Genomic DNA, 23,915 nt, shown 5'->3' with positions numbered 1-23,915 from the left:
GTTGTCATCTACTACATCTGCCTTTGAAATAAGAAGGTTCATGTGAGCTGCAAAAAGATCCTGTCCTTCCTTTTTGCCCTAAAGCAAAAACCTTTTTTTCCTCTTTCTGTCCAGTTCTTATATTTCCATGTGAAATTTAACCCCCTGAACAGGCATAAAAGTGAAATGTGGAGGTTGAAGAAGACTGCAAGACCCTGCTGTTGTATTTCTTGGTGACTTGGTGCAACATGCGGTTCCTTTATTGTTAATCTACCAGTGTTTGTAAGGTTAATTACTGAGGACCTCTAGCTATTTTAGAATGAGTCTTTCCAAACTTTTATCTTTTCCTACATTGTGAGTATATGGAGTATCTCCTGAGATGTTGCATCATTCATAGGACTTTCCCATTTCAGATCTGCTTCAGTATTCTGTCTGAGTTTCCCTTTTTCCATCCAACTGCAATGCAGGGTACCACACCACTACTAAACAAGAACACAACACATAAATCTAATACTCACAGCAGATGTGATTCACATGGGCACTTTGTGTCTAGCATTCCTGCTGAAGTGTTTCCTCCAGAATTAATCGCAAAGGAAATGAGAAGATTGAATAAGAATGCAATATGACAAAAAGATTCATTGCTCAGTGGACACCTCTGCTGATCTCATATTAAGGACATATTTGTGTTAGCATTGCAATTTCAAGATATTAATCTTCTTTCTGATAATATCAAATATATTGAAACTATTTGGGGTCACGTGAAACCTATGCTTTTCCCAGAGTATAGTGTTTAGAAGAAGGCCAGTAGACTACAAACAGATAAAGAACAGGATGTTGACTATATACCATTTTTATTTGAAATCCATGTCTAATCTGCTAAGAATCTCTCAAAGCAATGTTTTAGATTATAAACGCTCAATGATTAGCAATTGTGCAAGAAGATGATTACATGCATGTAATAAAATGAAAAATAATGAGTGTTCAAAAGTGTCCAAAATGTTTTTATTTTCTTTTGGCAATAGCAAGAACTGCTGAGTATCTTTTATATGGGGAACAATGGAGTGAATTCTTGGCTGACTTTAGCTGCAGTTTGTACTGTAGCATTCCAGCTGCACTGCAATCTTTACTCAAAAAATGCTACCAGAGCCAGACAGTTTTCTGTCAGAATAGCACTAAAGATGAAATCAATATTTTATTCTGGACATTCTGGACCAGCTCTTGTGTGCTTATAAATTAGTTGTTGTCCTTTTTTTGCAGATAACATATGTAGCTACTGTATATTATAGAACCCCGAAGAACACACCATTCAGAAAGCTCAGTGTTTTTTCAGAGTGGCAAAGTAAACAAGGCTTTAGTTTGACTTGCAAAAATCACAATAGTGCATTTCAATTTGTAAACTCAAATTGAGGCTTAGAATTCACTCTCTGTGTGCTCTGCTGATTTAGTTCAATATCTACTTATGAGACGAGCATATGATTTGTCTTTTGGTCCCCTGACATCCTCGCCTCTGCTTCAGCTTTTGCAGCTAATACAGTGAATATTAATTTCTTTCTGCCTGAGGGTTTTTGCCTCAACATTGCTGGGGAAAATCCCAACTTCCTGCATTTGTGTGACAGGGGGTTTCTCTCGTTTGTTACAGCTACCACAACAGCGCTCCTAATTGTACTGTAATATTGATTTGACACGGTCACAACCCACTGACTCTATATTTTGCAGTGCACAGAGTATAGTCCAAATAAGCTGACCTTCACTGAAACTGTTCTGGCTGCAGTTCAGCTTATAGTTAGCTGTATTACTTGAACCGAGTGACTCTGAGGTAATGCTCAGCAGATCAGAAAATCTCTAGAAAGAAAGTAAAAGCGATCCTGGTGTGGCATGAATCCCCCTGGCGGCAGGTCGAAGTCAATGGCAGCCTTCCAATGGTGCATTTTTAGGCTGCACCACATCAGTTCAGTGGGGGGTAGAGCAGGGGTTGCCATGGTGAAGCTGCCTATGGAGTAACATTTGTCTGCTTAATGATGTGAACAAGCATGGGAGGTGTTCTTACACAGAGGATGCAGGTCACAGTAGTCAAAATACAAATAATAAAAGGAAGAACGTGCATATAGAGATGACTCAACATTAAAAACTAAGCTCAGAACACCGTGTGTCTGGCTTTTATTGTGATCGTCTAAATGTTTTATAACCTTTGCTTCTGCATCATTCACCCACAGACCCCGAGTCCCAGAGGAAGCGGACTGTGCAGAATGTCCTTGACCTACGCCAGAATTTAGAAGATACAATGACAAGTCTGCGGGGCTCCCAGATGAGCCATAGGTAAGTAAAGTGTATATATATATATACATGTATTGATAAAATTATGAGATAAATCCATTTATTAAAGTCAGTTTAAAGTGAAAAAAAACACACTTAGACCCTGCTGGATTGATACATAACATAATCATGTGTAATCAGTTGCATTGTGGCTGCTTACAGTGTTGCCACTTGGTAACAAGATAACAGAAAATTGGTTTATTGCACCAAGAAGGTTATCCTTGGTGGCATATATCTGCATGGTGTGCAGTTTTGAGGACAAAAGAAGAAGTGGCAGGCCTAAAAAACTATCTACAGCAGAGAAACAAAAAAAAAACCTGAGATAAGACTTAGAGAGATTAGACTGACCTTCAGTTGATCCAGCGAGTGTTTGCTAAAGTGTTACCAAAAATCTTCTCAAGTTATTTTTCAGCAAGGGAAACAATGAGAAAGGGCTGAGGGATAACAAATTACACAAATACTCGACTGAAAATCAGTGGCAACAGGTCACATTGAGTGATGAAAACAAATGGGAGATTTTTAGTTCAAATCATTGTCAGTATGTACGGAGGAGGTCAGGGGAGAAATAAAACAGTCAGTGTCTACAGATAACTGTACAGATAATTGCATTTGTGTCATGGTTTAGTGCTGCATTTCACCCAAAGGTGTTGGTCTTATAAAATACCAGATTTTGATCCAATATCATCTGGAAAGCATCTGATTAGAAATTGCTTCATTTTTCAACATGTCAGTGATCCTAAACACACTGCCAAAAAAATAAAAGCATAACTAAACAGAAAGATACAGTCATGAACTAGCCTCCCCAGAGTCCAGACCTCAGCATTATTGACCTGTACAATCTGTTTTTGCCTTATGTGCTGCATTTCCATTTATGTTTCCACATGTTTAAAAAAAATGCTGCAGCCCTTCCCTATTTTCTTACCTTCCTTCTTCTTACATAATTTTAACACCAAACCCGTTGCCTCTATATTTTAAAACTCTCTTGGATAAGTAATGTTTTATGTCTTATCTATAACAAAGATTTAGTTCTAAACACCCACATGTGCATCATGGCACTGATTATAAACTACCTGCAAAATAATTGACGGAGTTAGAGACTAACAGATATGGAAAAGTTTAGCACTAATGTTTTCAGTTCTATCCATCCAGAGTCTATCCCAACTATCACAGGGCGATACTATTCTGTCTTAGATGTTTAAAGAGGCTGTTTGGCTCATAAACTTAATCTTGTTTAGTGATGGCTGTTATTATACCAGAAAGTTGAGAAGTGCTGCTTTAAAGCTCTTTAGTTTTAATGTAATTACTCTGCTCAACCTCTTTGAAACATATTGTTTAACAAAGAGTTGTGATTATAGTAAATAATCACTTGTGCGATTGCACGCTAAATTTTTCTTAGGCAGCTATCAAAAGGGCTTCAGTTAATCAATGACTGACCTGAGACTTAATGGCTGCTTGCAGGACCGTCCTGTAATTTTCATCATCATAGTATTTTAAAGTCACTGACAAATGCAGAAATTCTCAGCCTTCAGGTTGATGAATTATCCACGAAGAATGGATAAAAATACTTGCATGGTCGTGGGCACTGCAATATTTATTTGGGTGACTCGGTTCATCTCGTTATGTAATCGACAGACACAGTAGACGCTTCTAGCCATTTGGAGGACGTTTCTAATTCTGACCCACTTACAACAGAGAAAATTTTTATTAATATTTCCTGTGTGTGGTCCTGAAAAGCAGAGTCCTTGCTATCCTGGAATACTTCCTGGTACACAAAAGCAGTATATTGAAGAAACAGAGAGAAGAGAGAGAAATGCTATATGCAATGCAACACAGAGATAGCAATTTATCTGTCTTTTAGTCTTCTCCTAAGCAGCATCTTTTCTAGTTTTACTCCCTGAACTTGATACAACACAACTGGTGTATCTAGGTCAAGAGCGACTGAATGCCACTGTTGGTTTCTTTGAAGAGAAACTCAGAAGAAAAAAGAGAGACGTTTTCTGGGTGTGCTGTGCACATCTGGAGTCTTTCTTTTATGTTTCTTTCGGGACAAGACTGTTAACCAATTGCTTTGAACATGTTTGTAAACCACCCTGACCCTCTCCCTGTGTGTCCCTCTAGCTGTCTGGACAGCAGTAATGTGGGCTATGACAGCGATGAAACCAATGCTCGCAGCATATCCAGCCTATCCAACCGCTCATCACCTCTTTCCTGGCGCCACGGCCAGGCCAGCCCTCGTCTTCAAGCTGGCGATGCCCCATCCTCCACAGGTGGCGGATACCAGGGAAGTAAGAGTGGTTCCCAGTACACAGCCCATACAATGCCTGCTCGCTGTTCCAGTCGACTCAGCAGCACGTCTCGTATTGAGCTCATAGAAAGCCTTGATGTTGATGATCCCGATCTCAAGTCTGGTTACCTGAGTGACACTGACCTTCTAGGGAAGAGCCTGCCAGATGATGATGATGACAACCTGGCTAACGGGTAAGAGCACTTAAAAAATGAGAACATGAAGCAATAGTTTGCTGCAGATGGTGCATACTGGTTTGTCCTCCATCTTTTGACTTGAGGAAGGTCAATGAGAAGCTCAGCTGCATTTTAATAAGTAGGCACTCTTCTTGAAATGCTGGACATTACCTGATACTATCAGTCCTCATTTGCAAATGTGTGCATATTTTGCTGGTCAAAAAAAAAAACCTTCATGAAGGAAACTTTTCACGTCGACATCATGAATTTCTCTTTGTTGCTGGAGCCTGATGTTGCTTGGCAGGCTTATCAGAGAGCTTTCATCAGCAATCTCTATAGACGTGTTTGGTATTTTCTTGCACTTTAAGGGCTTCTCAAACTGCCCGAGGCATTGTCTGAGCCTGTTTTTGCTGACCGTGTGGAAAGCTTCTTTTAACTTTTTCACTGAGGAAAGAAGTTATCTGGGGCTTTCTCAGTCACAAAGTAAACACTCCCTCATTTCTGGGGTGTTGGAATCTTGAAAAGAGACACAGTATAAACAAGTGCACTAAATAGCTCCGATGACATATGTAGAAAGCTGCACCTGTGCAGTTTTTTTCGCTCATCTTCTCACTCACTTTCCATCTTCCATGATTCCCTCATCTCACATTCTTTATCTAATTCCCACTCACAACTTGACAGCTGACAGTGAGCGTGAGAGAGAGGGGAAGAATCCAGGACACTTCTCCAGTGTAGCAGCTTTATCACGGTTGCACATGCAGTGGGACTTAAGCTCTCTGGAGCACTCCAAAGGCCCTTCATGCCAGGTCACGTTCTTACTATGTGCACTAAGGAGACGAGAGGAAGTGAGGCACAGTTTAGATGAGTAGAAATTGGAGCATAGAAGAAGAAAATGCAAACTAGAACAGGGCTAAATGAAATTAACATGGAGAACTGGCTTCACAAGTAAAGATAGATGGTTAATTTGAAGGAGAGAGGTGAAAAATGATCAAACAGCATAAAACTGATAAGGCCAGGATTAAACGGGGATTATGTCAAATGGGCCCATTCCTCACAGTAACATCCATGCACTAAAAAGTCCATTTAAATCTGCCCTGTATTTCTCCTTGTTTCTCGCTGCAGTAGCTCTGCTGGGGTGTTTCAAATTCATTAGAGAGGTGAGCGGAGAGTGTCACCTCTGCTTTTTGACACCGCAGGCAGCAAAGATGCTAATCATTTTATGTAACACTAGTTTTAGAATGCCTCATCATGCTCTCTGTTTTAGGCCACCAAAGTCAGCAATCCCTAGACATGCTTTCAAGGTGACTGGAAGAACTCTTGATGGGAAAAACGGGTCCCCATAGAGCATTTTTACCATTTATACCCAAAGCATGCTGTGGATATGCCTCCTGTTATGCGTAATAACAGGTCACTCAGTCTACAAAACATACCAGGAAACAGAAATATTTTGCGCTGTTTTCTCTCTAACGTGACTAACTTTCGTGTTTATACTGTAGTTGGAAGGTTGAAATCCTTCTGGTTTGTTGGCTTGGACGTGACTGCAGAAATAATAGGGTGCTAGTGCTCTATATCAAGAATGAATTGTGCCACATAAACATACCAACACCCTTTGGTGTAGATAACAAGCTAATCCAGTTTCTGAAGCAGGCGCTGCAGCACATGCTCTAATTTATTAATTAATTTTTTTACAGTATTCTCTGTGATGCATTTGCATTTACTCCACATCCCCTGTCACACACTTACAGTTCAGCTCATTGAGAAGCTACCAGCTCTTGAAAATAGATCAGGCTCCTCCCGCGTAACCATGGAAACCCACTGAAAATCGACTGTAAGGAGAGGTGCTATTTCTGCTCCCCTTTCAGTAAGGCCCCAGTTTTACATTTTCATAAAACGTATTGATCTGAAATGAGCACCCATATAATCAGCTAGATATGAATGGCACATTGAGAATGTCAAATCACTAATGCAGTATGTAATACTTAGATCATGTAAAGAAAATCCTGAAGGCTCAAGAGAAATGGGCTAGAAATGGAAAACTGAGTCAACTGTAAAAATTATAAAACAAAAGGCATGTTGTTAAGACTAACTAGTCTAATGGTACTGCAGCACATTGGTCAAGGCGTAATGGATATTGATTAATCGACACCAGGGAGCACTGCTTACATAAGATGTTCACAAAGACCGTTATCACTGCTACGGTGTGTCTTCATCATCAATAACCTGATACATAAGTCAGTCTCCTCATCAGCTCCAGCCTTCTTCAGACAGGAGAAGTCTGAGAGAAAGCTGCAACATGTAACCTAATCATAAGCTGGTTTGTCCTAATTTAATTACAAAGAAAGGATACATACCCTCTCTAAAGACAAACAAGGCAAACAAGACGGGGATATACAGGTACAGTTCTGCTGCTTCTATTTGTCACCATTCTAATCTTAAGCCATCCAACAGTGCAGTGTACACCTACAGTTAATGAAATATTAATGACTTAACACTTCATAATCAATGTTTGTACACTGATATTGTACACTCTGTGGAACAAAGACAATCTGGCAGACTTTGCTGTGATCTAATCCATCGTTTTTGTCAAATCACTAATACAAAGGAGATGGAATGGCATTATTGGATTTCTGAGCTCTATAGGAACAATGAAGTCTAGCATCTCTAGCTCAGCAATCCAGTTTACTTCAATTTAATTAATTTAAATAACACCAAATTGCAACAACATTCACCTCAAAGTTCTTTTTACTGTAACTTAAAGACCCTAAACGAATACAGAGGAAAATACAAACAGTCAGATGACTCCCTAGCAGTTGGTGACAGTGGGAAAGAAAAACTCCCTTTTAACAGGAAGAAACCTCCAGCAAAACCATGCTCAGGGAGGGGCACCCACCTGCCATGAAGACAGGAAAAAAAGACAGTAGAAGAAGAGAGTAAGAAACTAATAATAACTAATGATTAAATGCAGAATGGTGTATAAACACTTTAAAAAATGTGAGTGAAGAAGAGACACTCAGAGTATCCTGGAAAAGTGAAGCATATCTTCTAATCATCCTCAGCTTCCTTGCTTTGTCATCTCAGTTAATAGTTTCAGGTGCTGTTTAAAACATGAGGTAATTTTATAAATTGCGGTCAAAAAGAATGATCAAGCAGGCTGAGCTTTAAAGAGGCCCTACCTTGTGATTTTGAAGTTACTACCATATGGACACGCATGCTCTCTGTGTTTCTTAGCCAAATCCACCCTCACTCGATGCATCTGGTTTCAGAACACCAAGATGGCAATCCTGAAAGCACTTAGATCTTGTCTTCACCTCCTCTTGTCCATTAGGTATAGATAAAAGCACTGTATGAATGTGTGTGTGATTGCGCAAATGAGACTTTTGAGTGCTCAAAATTTAGTAGAGGTAAAGAAGTACCAGTCCATTTCCCATTTCTGCAAGTTTTCTTCTTGACTGTTCTCTCCTAAAAGGATGTTTACATTCAGTTACAACTAAAATTGCCATAATTACATACAGTGTAATAACAAAATTGTACATCATTTTCCATTTTGTCCTCAGTAGACTCCATGTCTGCTTAAAATGTTGGCTGGCAGTGAAGCTAACAAGAGTTTTTCTCATTTCACTAGCACTACTCAGGAAGTGAGTTGCTGTGTTTCAGCTTACATTAGTGTGTTGAGCTGGCTTCGTATTTAGGCTTGACCACGTCAGGAATCATAAATGTTTCCTGCGGCTGCCTTCTTCACACCATATTGCCAGTTTTTAACCATCACTTATATGCTATCATCCCGTTAAAAGCCATATTTTGAGAGGCTGGTTTATGAGTGGACCAGTAATCACATTATATTGATGGCGGTTGTTTCCGTATCTGGTATTTACATTATGACTCCTGTTCAGCATTCAGTCTGATTTTTAGTGGTGTTGAGTTAGTTATGGTTGATGTTTTACAGACATTCAGCTGTAGTGTATGTAAGCATTCATGTAAGCAAGCTTTTAAAGAAATTACGTAATGGGATAAATAAAGCCTCATTTTTGTATTTTGTCAGAAGATAAACAGTTTGAAAACCTGAAACTGGAAGAGGAGAGAAGCAAATAGGTTTTAACCTTTCGACTGCTTTCAAATTATTTTTTTTCTTACAGTAGAGCAAAGGGCACTTAAATTCAATAATGAGCTACTGATAACCACAAGAATCTGAGGTCAGTTTTCTTTGTTCTGTCTTTTTTTTTTTCTTGACAAGGAAAGCTTTTTATGCCTTTCCTCAGTCTCTTAATATAAGAAATAGAAAATGTGAGATACCTCACCTCTAATAAAACAGAACCATAACATAACAGGAGACTCATTTTGAACTTTTGAAAAAAAAAAAAAAATTAAGTGCCAGTCGTTATTTGTTGCTCTTACACATACAGTTTTCTATATTAGCTTTGTTTTTTTTCAGGAATAGATAAGGAGGCTGTAAACACATTAAAATAAAATCAATACATCAAATGCAATGCGGCAAATACATCATCCAGCAGACACAGCCATCATTTGGAATCATAACTCAGTCAATCAGATTCATTTTGATCTGTCTGCTGCTTGATGCTGGGCATGTACAGTTAGTTTATCAAAGCCTTTTCACTTAAAGCAGTTACTAAACCAAAGCAGTAAGCTCTTGAGTATTCAATGCTTTAAAGCTGTAACAGACTCAGGACACTGTTATTTCTGTGATTAATTTATTTTCCCTGCTTTAAGCCATTGCTGTTAACATTATCATAAGACTTGAATAAATAGTACATAAATGGTTTTATTAGCAAATGGGCAAATCTATCGAATGTTGTAACCTCATAAATAACACAATATCATTAGAGTTGCTTCATATACGGCGTCCTGAAAACAAGAGTAACATAATAGTTTATCTCTTTCCGTTGTCCTGTGATAATGTCTTTCTTTATTACTGCTGGAGCAGAGCAGAGCAGAGAAAGGGGGCTGGTTCAGCAGCATCACCCTTCTGATCATGCGGCAACATGGCTCTGGATGTGCTGCCATGGCAACCGTCTTCCACTGACCCAGTGATGGGACTGCCTTGTGTGTCAGTGTGATAGCTGCTGATTTGATGTATGTGTGGAGGATGTGTATGTGCATTCTGTGCTGGTTTGTTTGAGATATGGCGAGAAAGGGTGAACGAAATATGCGAAGAAAAAATGAGAGAATAATCGATAGACAACGAGAAGCTGATGTAAAGACAGCATGATAACCACCAGATTGTTTTATATCTGGCGTTTTTGGGGGACAGGTGCTTGTATGAAAGGGCATTGTTTGTATTTCTGTTTGCATTATTGGATGATAACCGTGATTTACTATGAAAATAAATGTGGGGAACAATAATTTTAGCTTTCCCCCCCCTCTTTTGGACCTTTGGGCCCTTTTAAATACTGAATATATGTCATTGCTATCTTTGCCTTGCTATATATTGTGGGATAAAAACACCATTTCCATGGTTAAAGGCTTGGCGTGTGTGAAAGTGAGTGCAGTTTTCTAATTTTTAAAACATTTCACAGCTTTATGGAAACTATGTGTGTCGGCAAGTACATTCTCTAATGCGCACAGGGTTTGCTGCAGTCCTCTGATCCTGGATAGATGCCCATGCTAGTCTGCATTCAATTTCCCTTTCCCGACTGGGCTGGACCTTTCTATTGTCACCAAGTGCTTCCTCGACAGTTGAGGCCTAACACGTTTTTTAAAACCCACTTAAACACATTTGCTCAAGAGTTGGTCTTTGGCTTTTCTATTCTGGTTCCCCACAGGCATTGCTGGTATTACAGTTTAGTGAGCTAGCACTTGGAGTTTGTCATTTATGGGCTAGAGCTCAATAAAAAGGGATTTGATTTTCTTGATTCTGTCTACTACACACATTTTTAAGCTAAGTTAATTTGAATTTGTTTCAAAATGGTTAACAGGGAGGCAATAATGGAAAAAAGCAATCTCCATTATACTGTCCTTTGTGTTACTGATGAGTAGGACAGATAAATAGTGCACTCATTCTTCCAAAGTCAGCAGCTCGAACGCATCTGGGGTCAATATGGAGCTCGTTTGGTCACTAACATACTGACTCCCCCAACACCAGTGTACTTCCACCTTCACCATCGTCCTCAGCCATGTGAATAATGGACGATTATTGCAACACCCGGGGACGATGACTCATCCGTGTATCATGTCTGCGTGTGGTCGTCTGGGTGCACAGTTTGGATTCAGACGGTGTTTAAACTCAGCCCCAAGTGGAAAATGTGATACATCAACGTTTTTCCCCCCACAACGGTATGTTTAAAAACGGGAATCTTATGGCATTTGTTAATCTGTGATTCCCCACTATATATATTTTTTCAGAGTGGGAGTTGTCAGATTATCCGCTTTTGAATATGACTGTTGAAGTCATTTTAATTTAAAATGTATTTGCTTTATATTGGATTTGGTTCTGCTTCAACTCTCCTGGTACACAAGTTGCATTACTCAGACAGTAAGCAGTTCAAGATCAGAGTTAAGTGCCATATTAATAAGAAACTAAAAACAGAGTGCAGGACAACACAATGAAACAATACAATGTCATAATACCAGCACAGCACAGATTTCCACACTATCAGGCTGTAAATGTGGCACCAAGAGGACTGAAAGCCTCAGAATTAGGTGTGGCGTCTATATTGTTTGCCGTGTCTTTGAGGTGGAAGTCTCCTATGAGGTCGATGGAAATGGTACATTAATTTTCCAGTCCAATAATCCGACGACAAATACATTTTCTGGGGATCTGAAGAGATAGGTCAGCTGCAGTCTCTGAGACGGTCAGTGATGCATCCCAGGCCCATTTGCTTTACTGATGTGCCACTGCTCTGTGCCGAAGGCTGCCCAGTCCTATTTGCGTAGTTATGGTCAACCTCAATACAGATCAGAATTGGGGGCTGTGAAGACCTGAGATGCATAGCTTTTTCATCTGCAGTCTCTCTGAATGAATGATATTTAAGCAGACATAAATCACTGAACACAGAGCTGTCTTTCTAAAGCAGTTTCCCACATTGTACTTCTGAGCTGAACGCACACAACAGAGGAATGTCGGCTCTTTCTCGCCATCAAAGGTCTCAAAATCAAAGTCCTGCTTTTTTCTAAATGCCAAGTGGTGCCTCATTTTAAAACACAGCTGCAGAGCATGTACATTAAACTGTAGCCATAGCAGGCACAGCTTGAAATCATTGTGCCTCCTGCTGGAAATCAAATGTCATTGCACCACATTGCTGGACTCACAGCTTTCATTCAGCTCTATTTCTATCAGTCTCTTTGACCATTACTGAGTTCACCTACTTGGATACAGTGCAGACTTATAATGAAAAGCTACCATAATGCTGACTTCGAAATGGCTTTGTGGCCAAGAGCAAACAAACTTTGGCATTAGTAATGTTGTTTTGACTGAATGGGACCAAACTAGTTGAGAATGAGAACCCTTCGAAAAGACTTTGGATCTGTTATAGATTTAAATTGTCAGTTGTTTACCTGTTCGCATACTTTATGCCGCTTTATTACATATTCTTTTCCCTCAGGGGGAAAATACTTACATGAACTCTTATTATGACATCCACATTATTCAGTTTGCTACTAATTTGGATGCCAGTCTATACTGATGAATTCAAACTGATGAGACCTCTCGCCACTGACAGAGATAGAACCTGTTCATTTCTCATCAGTTTTTAGTCTTGCACAATGCAACACACTTTACTGCACCAGAGAAATATGGAACAAATGATTTAGATCAAATATCACAACAGTAGAGGTCGAATCCTGAAAATGGTTTTCTGCCTCAGTAAAAAAACAAGGTGCTGCGTTTCTCTCAGATGGGTTTAATCTGCACTTTATGAGTCTGTAAATACTTATGGTGGCATAATTACTCAATAACTTTCCATGTAAGCAAATGTACAAAGGATGTTTCTTACACATGCCATGTGGTTATCAGTGTCGGACAGCTGTTACTCTACAGCACAAACATGACTTCAAGGCTTTTTGGATGTCATCTTGTTTATTACCACTGTGGCCTGGCTGAGATAAACAGGAGATGTGAGTAACACACGTCTTTCTTGCACCGTAAACAGTTCAGATCATTTCACTATTTTAAGCAGCAAGATAATCATCAGTGTTTAGCTATTTGAAAGTAAAGTTTAGAAGTAACCAACAGGTATTTAAACAAAATGTTTCATGTTGTTTGTAAGCAAAACGCAAAGGGCCACAGTCTGAGAAGCTAGAGTCACGGATATGAAAAGAAGGAGACAGACAAGACAAGATTTTATCAGGTTTGAATCTCATTCTGCTAAAGATATTTTAAGGGATGCCTTTATGTCTGGGAGTCAGGCTGACATCAATATAGCTGTTTATTTTTCACAAAAAAAAACCCCACTGTCCTTTAAAATCCCATTCAAGCTGGCTCTGAAATATTCCCCAATGTGGAAAATCTTCTTTTTTTTTTCTGCATGTCCTGTATATTTGTTTTTTCCACTTTTTGAAATTAGCAATGATTTATTGCCATGTTGCATATAAAGTGTCTTGCTACTGCATTTCAAATGTAAATGATTTTTGTTAGGCACACACTGAACTGATTTGTAACTGATGATGTGGACAGGGTGTGTGGGGCTTTCTTGGTCCATAGAGCTGTTACCTCCTGGAGAGGTTTACAGAGCTGAGATCTGGTGAGATCATCACCTCTGCCAATGAAAGGGGGAGGGAGGCCTTTCAAGGCTACCCATGCCTCAGTGGAGGTCCTTGTGTCATTGTGGGCTTGCGGTTGCACTCACAGTGATTCAAGCCTTACCTTGGAATGACTTTTTTCCAACTAGGCCTTAGAAGTTAAACATCTTTAAGGAAATTCATCATGATAATCTTCTCCTTAATGTAAAAAGAAGTCAAAGTATAGAAATATCTGTTTACATAGTCTTTTTAAATTCTTAGTCCTTTTGTAAGCATGTTTAAAAGATTTATTTCAGCTCTACGATTGACTTTGTTTGCACTGAAGTCAGTGGATATGAGTGATTCTGAAGTTTTATATGAACAATAAGCACCATTCAGCAGTTGTTGGATACTAGAGAAAAGAGGGACACCAAAACAAATTTACACCAAGACACACTTAATATTAGAGATGGCACGATACCACTTTTTTATGTCCGATACCGATACCGATATCATAAATTTGGATATCTGCCGATACCGATATGAATCCGATATAGTGTTTTTTAATCAACAAAACTGTTTTTTAAATATCTTGCTGCATTTTGTATAAGTTCATACTCAAGTTTAAAACAACAACTACACTAAAGCTATTCTGTTATACCTGTATGCAAAAAAATATATTTCATAGTTCAGCAATACTGATCAATCTAATAAACGTAAACCTACATCATCCTCCCTATTCTGGTATTTTAAAGAGTACTTAGCATAAATATTAAGCAACCTAACTAATAGGGTTCCAACTCCCAGCAACAACAAAAATAAATAGATAAAAAATAGGGAACCACCCCTCACGCTCCACCTCATGATGCTTAATCGACGTAATTAACCTTAATTTGATGCAGTGTGAAAAAAATGCACAGAAATTAATTATTTTTCAAGAAATATTAAATAGATTCAACATCTTTCTTCAAAAAAATTGCAGACTGCACAGATGGTACCTTCCCAAAGGAAAAAGTACTATGGCTTACTAGGGTATATATATTAGACTTAATAGTTACTATATACAGTAATTGACTTCTATTCATTTTACATCAGATTAAAACTTTGGGTGTAAGATTCAGATAATTATTTATTAAAAGCTAGACATTTTAAATGAGAATAAGAAAGAAAAGTATGTCTTTGTGCCCCCTTTTCCCTGTTAATGCCCTATCGGCCCCCTGGCTAAACTTTGCTAGATCCGCCCCTGCACAGTTACCAGCCGTCAGCTACGTAGAAAAAGATCCTCGAGTAGAAAGTAATATTAAATAAATTCTAACAACAGCTGATCAAGCTTAAACGTGCTGCTGTTGTTCAGCCGCTGGTTTCCTCTTTCTGGTGCAAAGTGGGCCAAAAGCAAACAAGAGACACGGACTCGCGACAGAAAAGCCGATCAGCTGATCATTAAGCAGTTTCATGATTGAAGTAGCAGCAGGAGAGGCAGTCGCTCCATATATCGTTTGTTAAGCTTAACGCAGGAATGCTTTAAATTCAGAGATGGACTTACACACTTGCTTTACTTCTCTCGGGGATAACTTTGTCGGAGATGAAATGCCGGGTTGCTAGCGAAGCTCCACATGCTATCCAGACCACTGACAGGTCCTGCATGCCACAGCCGCTCTATCACGTGATGCATACTGCTCCGATGTGCTAACGTTCTGAGGTGAGTTACGGTGTGTTTTTGTGAGGTACTTTCGTGATATTTAATGGATCGGATTACATTTTTTATTTTTCTCCGATATCCGATCCAGTAATTTAGGTCAGTATCGGACCGATACCGATACGTAATATCGGATCGGTCCATCTCTACTTAATATACATCAAGATCACCCTGATCTCATGACTAAAGTGGAAAATTTCCATTGGAACACGTCCTTGTAAATTAAACCAATTGTTTGGACGCAATCAATCAAAATTATACAAGGAGCTTGCACTATTTACAGCACCCCATGTTGCTAAAAGCAACCTCTCAAATCTCCTTTCTTGTTGTAGGCCTAGTGGCAGTGTATCTATAATATGTGCTCATTAGTATTAATGCTACGCGATATTGTTTATGCTGCCATAATGGGTAAGGTTCATGGCATCCATCAGAGGATTAAGAAAGTCTGCTCTCAGCCTTACTGCCAATTATAGTTGGTGTCTGTTCATTTTACTGCATTTGGAAGAGGGGGGGGGGCACAATGAAATGCAAAAAAGGTGAATCATTTATTACTCTATGCAGTTGGGATTCGTGCATATTTAATGTATTTATTTAAAAAAAATACTTTTTTGGCTTATGCAACAGACAAGAAATGTTTTGAGTCTGGTATTTGTTGTACAATTGGTGAAAATCAATATTGCTATTATTATTATTGGTATTATTAACACATTCGCTGCTTCTGATAATGATACAACAAAGTGGAAACTGTTTTTAAAAAGAACCCGTGCATCCATCCAGTGTTTATTAAAAAACAAAACCAAACAACCAACCAAACAAAAATGCTCACAGTAGGCTCTGCTTAAGTATAGCCTGCATTATCTGCCTTTATGACTCTAATGGGGATCCTAACTAACAAAATGAACATATTGATATATTCATTATGTTTGAAACTAACATAAACTCATCTGCACATCAGTGAAGGGTTTAGAGAGGCCATAGGTCAATGGACATTGGTGGTGGTTTTCCCACAGACTTGTAAAATCGGATTTTTTTACAAACAGAAGCGTCGCCCCTGCTGGCCATTAAAGTTCAAAGCAATCGTGAACTGGGCTCCACTCTTCAGACCTTGCAGCTGTTTCCATCTTCTATAAACCCTCTCAGGTTTTGCTATGCGTACCTGACTTTTAAGATGTTCTTTATTATACACATGAAAACTAAAATTCATATTTTAGAAGAAAAAAATGATAACAGTACTTAGACTCATTGGGATAATCTTTTTTTATGGTAATTAGCGCTTCAGGTGAAGCAGAAACATAAATCAAAGTATTCGGATTACATGGGGCGAAGTAAAGGATTACACCATAGGGAGTAATTGGAGTTGCCATGACTACCACTCCGCTCCACGGCAATTGGTCGTTGTCTCGCTGAGGACTGAGCAGCTATCGGGGTCTCTATGATCTCCTCGTTCGTTTTCTTTTTTTTGCTTTTATGGGAGGGGGTGTTGCTTGAATGCTGAGAGACACACTACTTTTCCTCTCGCTGAATGAGGGAACAGGGGTCTTTGCTTGCGGAGTGACTCTGCGCTCAGTCTAAAGCCGTACAAGTCACAAATGAGCGGGCGTGTTTTGGTCGGTAAAGTGCCACCGCTGCAGCCGGCGACACGAGCAAGGAGGACTTTCCTTTTAACTCCAAGGTAATGTATCATTAATATTTATTCGCCGTTGGCTTATTATCTGCCTTTATTTGCCCCCGACGCTAATATTCTGTTTCTTCGCGAAGAAATGAAGCTCTCAATGGATTTAAATTCTTCTAAATATGACTTTATTTTTGAGCATCGGTGTAATAGCATAACAGTGTAATCGATAAAATCTAATTAATATATTATTTTTAATTATTTGGACTTTTGCCGTTCACCTGTAACATTTTGCGCCATGAAGTTAAATGTCACGATCAGACATTGTTTTTGCAGTTGAAGTTATAGCATCTGTGGAAAAACACAGTTTTATTCTTGGAGGACACGGGAGCGCTGCTACCACAGCTATCTGTATAATGAAGGATGTCTTCACCACTCATTCAGCTACAGTCATGCGCTCCCAGGAGCCACATCATTATTCTTTTTTTAAGCCGAAACTTTGCAGACACGTTGCCAAATTGACCTACAAGATGCTTCCTCCCTCCCATGTGCTATTTAATCTGATATGATATTTACAATATTATCAAAGGACGGTCCCTGAGAAGCCTGGATAGCTTTTTAATCCTAAAAAAAATTGATGTATTTTTTGTTTTTCTTGTTCATCCAATCCACCATAGATTGTTAAATCTACTTCCAGCTCCAGACAGTGACTAATGTCCACATCGTGCTCTACCCCACCAACCACCTCTCAATCTTATTAAAACAGAAGAAATATTCACACTATTGCAGCTCACAAATCACAAATGGGCTCAAATCAGATATGCGTAGGAGTTGTGCCAGAGAAAACAAAATGTTAATTGCCACCCAATGTATGAAGTATGCACTACCCTAGCCTACTCCCACCCTCTCCCTGTCTGGATTTTACCTCCGAGAGCAGACAGCTTGGCTTGTAATATCAACAGCCCACAGGCCCTCCTGCCTCTTCCTAGGCTGACATCCCTGTGGGGTTATTCATGGCCCCTCTGTCGCCCCTGACAGAGGAGGTATTGTTCAAACATACCACTAACATCTGTGCCTAATGTAAATCATGAAACTTTTCTCACTGTTATTCTTACTGGTATGTAAGAACTTTTTCTAAAATCCAACATTTATTTTATGTTACACTCTTGTTGTCAAGAGGTCACATATCTGTGGCCACAAATCCCTTTACTAAAACGCTGCTTTTATACATCAAAAAGCCTTAAAACCAGCACACAGTGTCAAGAAAAGCTTCTTCCCTGTTTTACAGCTGTATCTATAACTCAACTCATGCCATGTGTTTAAATCCATTCTGAATGTGTGTATAAGCCATTTTTGTCTCCCTCTATTTTCCTGTGCAATTCCATGTTCCATGGCTTTGCTAATTGCAGACTGCAGACCCACAAAGAGCATTTTGAGCTCAGTAGGGAAACCAAAGAAAGGGAAAAGAACTGATTCAGCTCAAACAGTTACTCTGCTTTTAAGAGGCATATTAATTTACCTTTTCCACTGTGCAACATTTTTGAGCGCCAACACAAATTTGATTACCACCTGTGGCTGCCAGTAGTAATGATGGGGAACATAATTATACCAAATATGAGCTGGACTTGCATTTAGCTCTCTGGAGATACCATTTTTAAGTTCACCATGGCATCATTGCACTTCTAAAGCACTTCTTTTAAACTTCCCACTCAGATTGAACTGTTTTATCCTGTGATGTTTTGGTTGACTGAGAAGCTTTTTCTTGAACTGTATTTTCAAATATGAATGCACCCAGAGACCAGTTTCTCTGGGGTGTGCAGGGACTGCCCGTCCCTTCTGGCCTCAGGAGAAAGGCCAATGTGGCAGCATCTGTTTCAAGGCGAGACAGGACTTCATTGAAGGCTGTTGGGAAGGGTCATGCAAGGTTCAGGAGCCTGTCACTCTGATTTCTGTCATCCTGCTTCTTTTGAGCATAACAGACTGTTTTCTAAACACTGAACTGTCAGTCGCAGTACTTTTTATTTACCACGATTCATCAGCATGTCTTGAAGCTGTGCTGAAAAACTACAAAGAGTGCTGTCCTAGCTGTGCTGTCATTACGATTTATTAAAATATGGTAAAGCTTACATTTTTCTGACTTAAAATTTACTGCCCAAGCTGACCATTTTATTATGATTGCTAGACTGGAGTTTCCCCACATGAGTTGTGGTGCAGTGTGTTTAAAAAGGTTTATTAGCTGCTGTGAAGATTGTGAATGGTGGGGTTTGTGGATTGATGAAAGTTTCAAACGGGCATAAATTTTATGAAGTCAAGAAACCCAGGGAAGCAACTATTTGATGACGTCTCGTGTTATAATTTGGCACTTTGTGGTAAAACACAGTGTTATGATACACAGCTCGTTTGATAAATTTGAACTGTCACAGATTCTGGATTTGTTAAAATGAATAAATTGTAATTTGCACTTTTATTAAAATATATGGGACTTAAAATGTAGGTATGGCTTTAAATCTTATTTTTGAAGTTCCTAAAGACAGTGTTGATGTATGTATACCATAAATTAAAGAAATCTTCTGGATATACGCCTGACGAGTTGTTCACCATATGGTCTTGAGCTCTGATGTGTTTGTTAAGTCAAAGCAAAATAGCCAAGTTGGAATTACCTGTTTGTTTAAGCATGTGGCCTCCTCCAGAGACAGCCTGCTGAAGGCAGATGGACAAATTAATGTTGCTGCAAGACTTATCTTCTCCTCAAACACAGAGTTCTGCAGCTTTTCGTGCTTTACATTCACACTTTCAGTGGCACATTTTTGCTAAGTGGTTACTCTGTCTGGTTTCAGTTGGGACGAGAGCAGCTCCATTAGCAGTGGACTCAGCGATGGTGATGGCGATGGCTCGGAGAATCTCAGTTCAGAGGAATTCAACGCCAGCTCGTCTCTCAACTCCCTCCCAAACACACCCTTGGGATCAAGGCGCAACTCCTCTGTTATGGTTAGTGAAATACTGTACCGGCCTGTAATACAGCATGTGGCATGTGTTCTTTCCCACAGCTTATTTTGTTTGTAGCAAAAGATTGCTAAAGATTGCAGCTTAGTTCTTTACTGAAACCATTTCCAAAGCCACACCATGTGATTTAGTTTGTTGTGTGTTAAAGGCAATCCTTTGCTTTGGCAGAGGCCACAAAAGCCACTACAGAGCTTACCTTGTCACGGTACACACAGCAATCTCCTGCTAGTCAGAAAAAATGCATGTGGCGGGAGCGTTCCTCCACTCATGAATATTTTGGGGCTTCACTGTGCAATCATCATCATCATCATCATCTTGCAGAGTTGCTAGAGTTTTCAAATGCGTCTAGTTAAGGATTCCCTGCATCTATCACACAGCAGAAGTTCACTAGCTGAATTAGGTGACCCTGGCTGAAGAACCAGAATTTGAGTACCTAGTGTAATTGTGACTGTCACCATCGAAGGAATTCCAGTTCTTCCACTATTACTGCACTTCCACCTTACTGCTTCCCAAGGCTTTACTTATAATGCTTTTCCCAAAGGAAGGTGGCTGTGTTGATCCTATGCCCTGCCAAAGAGCAACCTGTAGTTAGTCCAGGACTGCTTATTTACTTGTATACTTGCCTTTATATCTGAAGGCCTGGGAGATAGTTGTCTCTCCATATAACACTGTGCAAAATGAATGCAAAATATTAAGTTATGAAATTTTTATCAGCTCTTTTATTGATGTTTGTGAAGAAAAACCTATTAGGTGCCATGTAAGTATTCCATTCCTAAAGGATGTTCTGTTAAATTTGAAAAGAAATGAGCATCAAATTTGATTTGGTTAAGTGGCCGCACATTCTACCTTTTTCATAGGTAAATGTTGTGCTTTTACTTACTTAGAAATTGGTCTCTGGGAAGAAATAAACACTAGAGCTACTCAATGTGCCATCTGTCGCTCTATAACAGGATAATATGGTGCCAAAAAACAGCATGCCCAATTTTGCCCTCCGTGCTACCTCCTCGGTGCACCACATGATTTTTCTATTGTTGTGTAGCAGTTTTTTATCTACTATATAGCCCTAAATTACAAAAATAATGCTCTAGCTGTCCTCTGCTGTAATATTTTCTGTTTTACTGTTTAATGGGTTGATCTAACTCTTAAAGTGTTAAATTCTTGGACATGTTTTTGTTCTTTCTTTTGTCTCTGTGGGGTTTTTTTTGGGTTTTTTTAATCCCCTTGGGACGTATCAGTTTATCTCTCCCTCCTTCCCACTGGAATGCAGCTCAGATGGGATAAAGATTACAGAGAACAGTCAATTCCATAGATAACACAAACCATGTCTGATGGTTGCCCACATTGTGTCCTTCCTCTCTCTACAGCTCCGCACTGATGCAGAGAAGCGCTCTCTGGTGGAAAGTGGACTTTCTTGGTACAGTGAGGATGGCAAAAGCACCCATAAGCTTGGTAGCTCCAGCTTTGACTCAGGAAGTCTCAAGACAGAGGCACCAAGCAAGTGGAGAAAGAAGCCTCCAAGTCTTAGTGAAGATTTTGGCGGTAAAGGGGAACTGAAGAAGCCTCAAAGTTTGGGTCAACCAGGAAGTTTCAAGAAAAGCAGAAATCCTCCTGTGGGTGTGACCTCCCCCATCACCCATACCTCCCAGAGTATGCTCAAAGTCGCAGGTGACATTTTCTTTTTAAAAACTTTTTTTTTTACCTTGCATCCGCGTGCATTTTATCCCTAACCATTATTTCTTCTGCTCGTCTCATGTAGTAACTTGGTGTGTGGCCAATGTTCTTAAATGTTTATAGCTTTAACACTTATACAGTCTATTATCTCACTTTTATGTGGAGTCCAGCAGTCCATAGCAGTTTATAGAACAGTTGATGTGAGTTTGGTAACAAAATAAATACAGAAGTTTACTCCTAAATGTAAGCAAGGCTATGATTCATACATACGTTTAAATTCATTTCACTTAAATAAAGAAAGTATTGCAGTTTCAGTTCCAGACCTTCTATTATCTTAAAGCAAAGTGTGTTACTCTACATGTCTGTAGAGGCACTGCCTTCCATCTGCAGCAGCTTTTTAAATGTCCTCTAATCCCTAACAAAACAAGCCATGATTAAATAATAGCTTAGATTTGAGTTCCAGTAAGAACATTTGGCTGGCCTGCTTTTCATTTTAATTTCCTCAACCTAATTTTAGCTTTAAAAATAGTAAGTCGTTAAAATTATATCCAGTTCTGTGTAATTTGGCTGCAGGTTGAAGGTGGAAAAAAGTTCTCTTGGCTGTTGTATTTTAAACCGTATACTATATTTGACAATGACTCCATAAGTTAGCTGTTTTTCTATCTGCTTTCATGAATGTACTGTAACCTGAACTTTAGCTACTTTAATGCTAAAGTAGCTAAAGTTTAAAAAAAAAAAAAAAAGTAAGTAGAAAAAAATATCGGGGTTTGACTCTTTTTTTGTCCAATATACCCTCTTAAAAATGATTTACTTCCATTTGTCTTAAATGAACAAATAAATTTAGTTGGTTAATTCACTACTATAGGCTTTAAAATATTGTTAAAACTTTACTTTCCGTCGTTTTAAATAAAAGTTTTTTTGTGAGTCACTCTAAACATCAAGGAACACATAAAGGTTCTTTTAGTGCAGACAGATGTGTTTTGTTTTATCTCATCAGTAATAGCAAAAATGGCATGCATTTCTACTCTCATGTGGTTTGCTAGCCCATAAATATCCCTCAACAAATAACCACCCATTTATTTATTTGAATACTTTCTTCTGACAGGGTGTGATTATATTAAGAGGAAGGCTATGGTCACTGTGGCTGAAAGACAAATAGAACTAATCACATTCCCCCAAATTCGCTGCTTTTATAAGTATTTAAGTTATTTAAGTTTTTAATGTCAATGTAATATGGTTTTTTCTTTCTGTCTGTCTAACTAGCACCAAAAAGTGAGAAGCCACTGGACAAATCCAAGATTTCCATCAGAACTGCTGGTCTGCAGCGTTCCCGTTCAGATGCTGGCAGAGATCATCATGGAGAGCACCGCAAGCCCCCTTCAGGTCTAGTTAAACCCACTGCTGGAACCTCCTTTGGCTACAAGAGACCACCAACAGCAACTGGTACAGCAACCGTCATGACAGCAGGGGGTGCCACCATCTCTAGTGGCTCTGCTACTGTGGGAAAAACCCCCAAGTCATCTGGCATCCCTGTGAAACCTGTAGGAGGAGGAATACCCTCGGGTAGAAAGAACAGTTTTGATGCCAGCAGTGAGCAGAGCTTCCTGGGGCCAAACGCCCGAAACAGCATTCAGTACCGCAGCCTGCCCCGACCGGCCAAATCAAGCACACTTAGTGTGATTGGGCGCCCCACAACTCGCCCTGTCAGCAGTACAATTGACTCTAGTCTGCTGTCCTTGAAACCTGTACCCATAACTTCTTCAGGCCCCAGGGTTAAAGAACCAAGTAGCTCCAGCATTAAAATATCTAATCGAACAAGTACTGGCCCAGTAAACCAGACAGACCGAGAGAAAGAAAAGGAAAGGGCCAAAGCTAAGGCTGTGGTTGCAGACATCGACTGTGCTTCGCTAAAAGGAGAACACGCACCATCCGAATCAACAGGAGAGTCTTCCGTGAAACTCCATGGCCTGAGACGAACTAGCAGCAGCAAATACCCCGAACTGTCATCACCCACCATACCAAGGTTTGTCATTTTATTGATGTTCTGAGGGTTTTTATTTTCATTTGAGTTCAATTCAGTTTTATTTATATAGTGGCAAATCGCAACAACAGATGCTTCAATGCACTTTATACCGTAAGGTAAAGACCCTACAGAAATACAAAGAAAACAGAGAAAACCCCAACAATCATATAACACCCAGTGAGCAAGAACTGTGGTGACAGTGGAAGGTGAAACTCCCTTTTCACAGGAAGAAACCTCCAGCAGAACCATACAGAGACATGCAGTAGAAGAGAGCCAACGATTAATAATAACGAATAATTCAATGCAGAGAGGTGTATAAACACATGAGCGAAAAAGGTGACTGAAGAAGAAATACTCAGTGCATCAAGGGAATCCCCCAGCAGCCTACAACTATTGCAGGGTAACTAAGGGGGGCTTCAGTGTCACCTGGTCCAGCTCTAACAATATGCTTTATCAAAAAGGAAAATTTCAAATCTAATCTTAAAAGT

General features: G+C 39.4%; 1 protein-coding gene across 9 annotated transcripts in view; it reads left to right on the top strand.

The window, feature by feature from the left end:
- nav1b (neuron navigator 1b) overlaps window positions 1–23,915 on the top strand; it is a 67,808-nt gene that overhangs the window by 28,739 nt on the left and 15,154 nt on the right. For 8 of the 9 annotated variants that reach the window (XM_013910008.1, XM_013910009.1, XM_013910007.1 and 5 more), the window contains 5 exons: window positions 2,193–2,295; window positions 4,411–4,770; window positions 19,568–19,718; window positions 21,098–21,398; window positions 22,668–23,427. In XM_013910008.1, coding sequence (XP_013765462.1) covers window positions 2,193–2,295; window positions 4,411–4,770; window positions 19,568–19,718; window positions 21,098–21,398; window positions 22,668–23,427 — 1,675 coding nt within the window. Of the gene's footprint in view, window positions 1–2,192; window positions 2,296–4,410; window positions 4,771–16,496; window positions 16,791–19,567; window positions 19,719–21,097; window positions 21,399–22,667; window positions 23,428–23,915 lie in introns of those variants that run through there. The other variant, XM_013910012.1, reaches the window with a different exon arrangement.

The sequence above is a fragment of the Pundamilia nyererei genome, unplaced genomic scaffold (genome assembly GCF_000239375.1).
Source record: "Pundamilia nyererei isolate P.nyererei 1_Seehausen unplaced genomic scaffold, PunNye1.0 scaffold00034, whole genome shotgun sequence".
In the NCBI taxonomy this organism is placed as follows: Eukaryota; Metazoa; Chordata; class Actinopteri; order Cichliformes; family Cichlidae; genus Pundamilia; species Pundamilia nyererei.
Note: the sequence above shows the minus strand (reverse complement) of the source record. Positions and strands in the feature narration are given on the sequence as shown.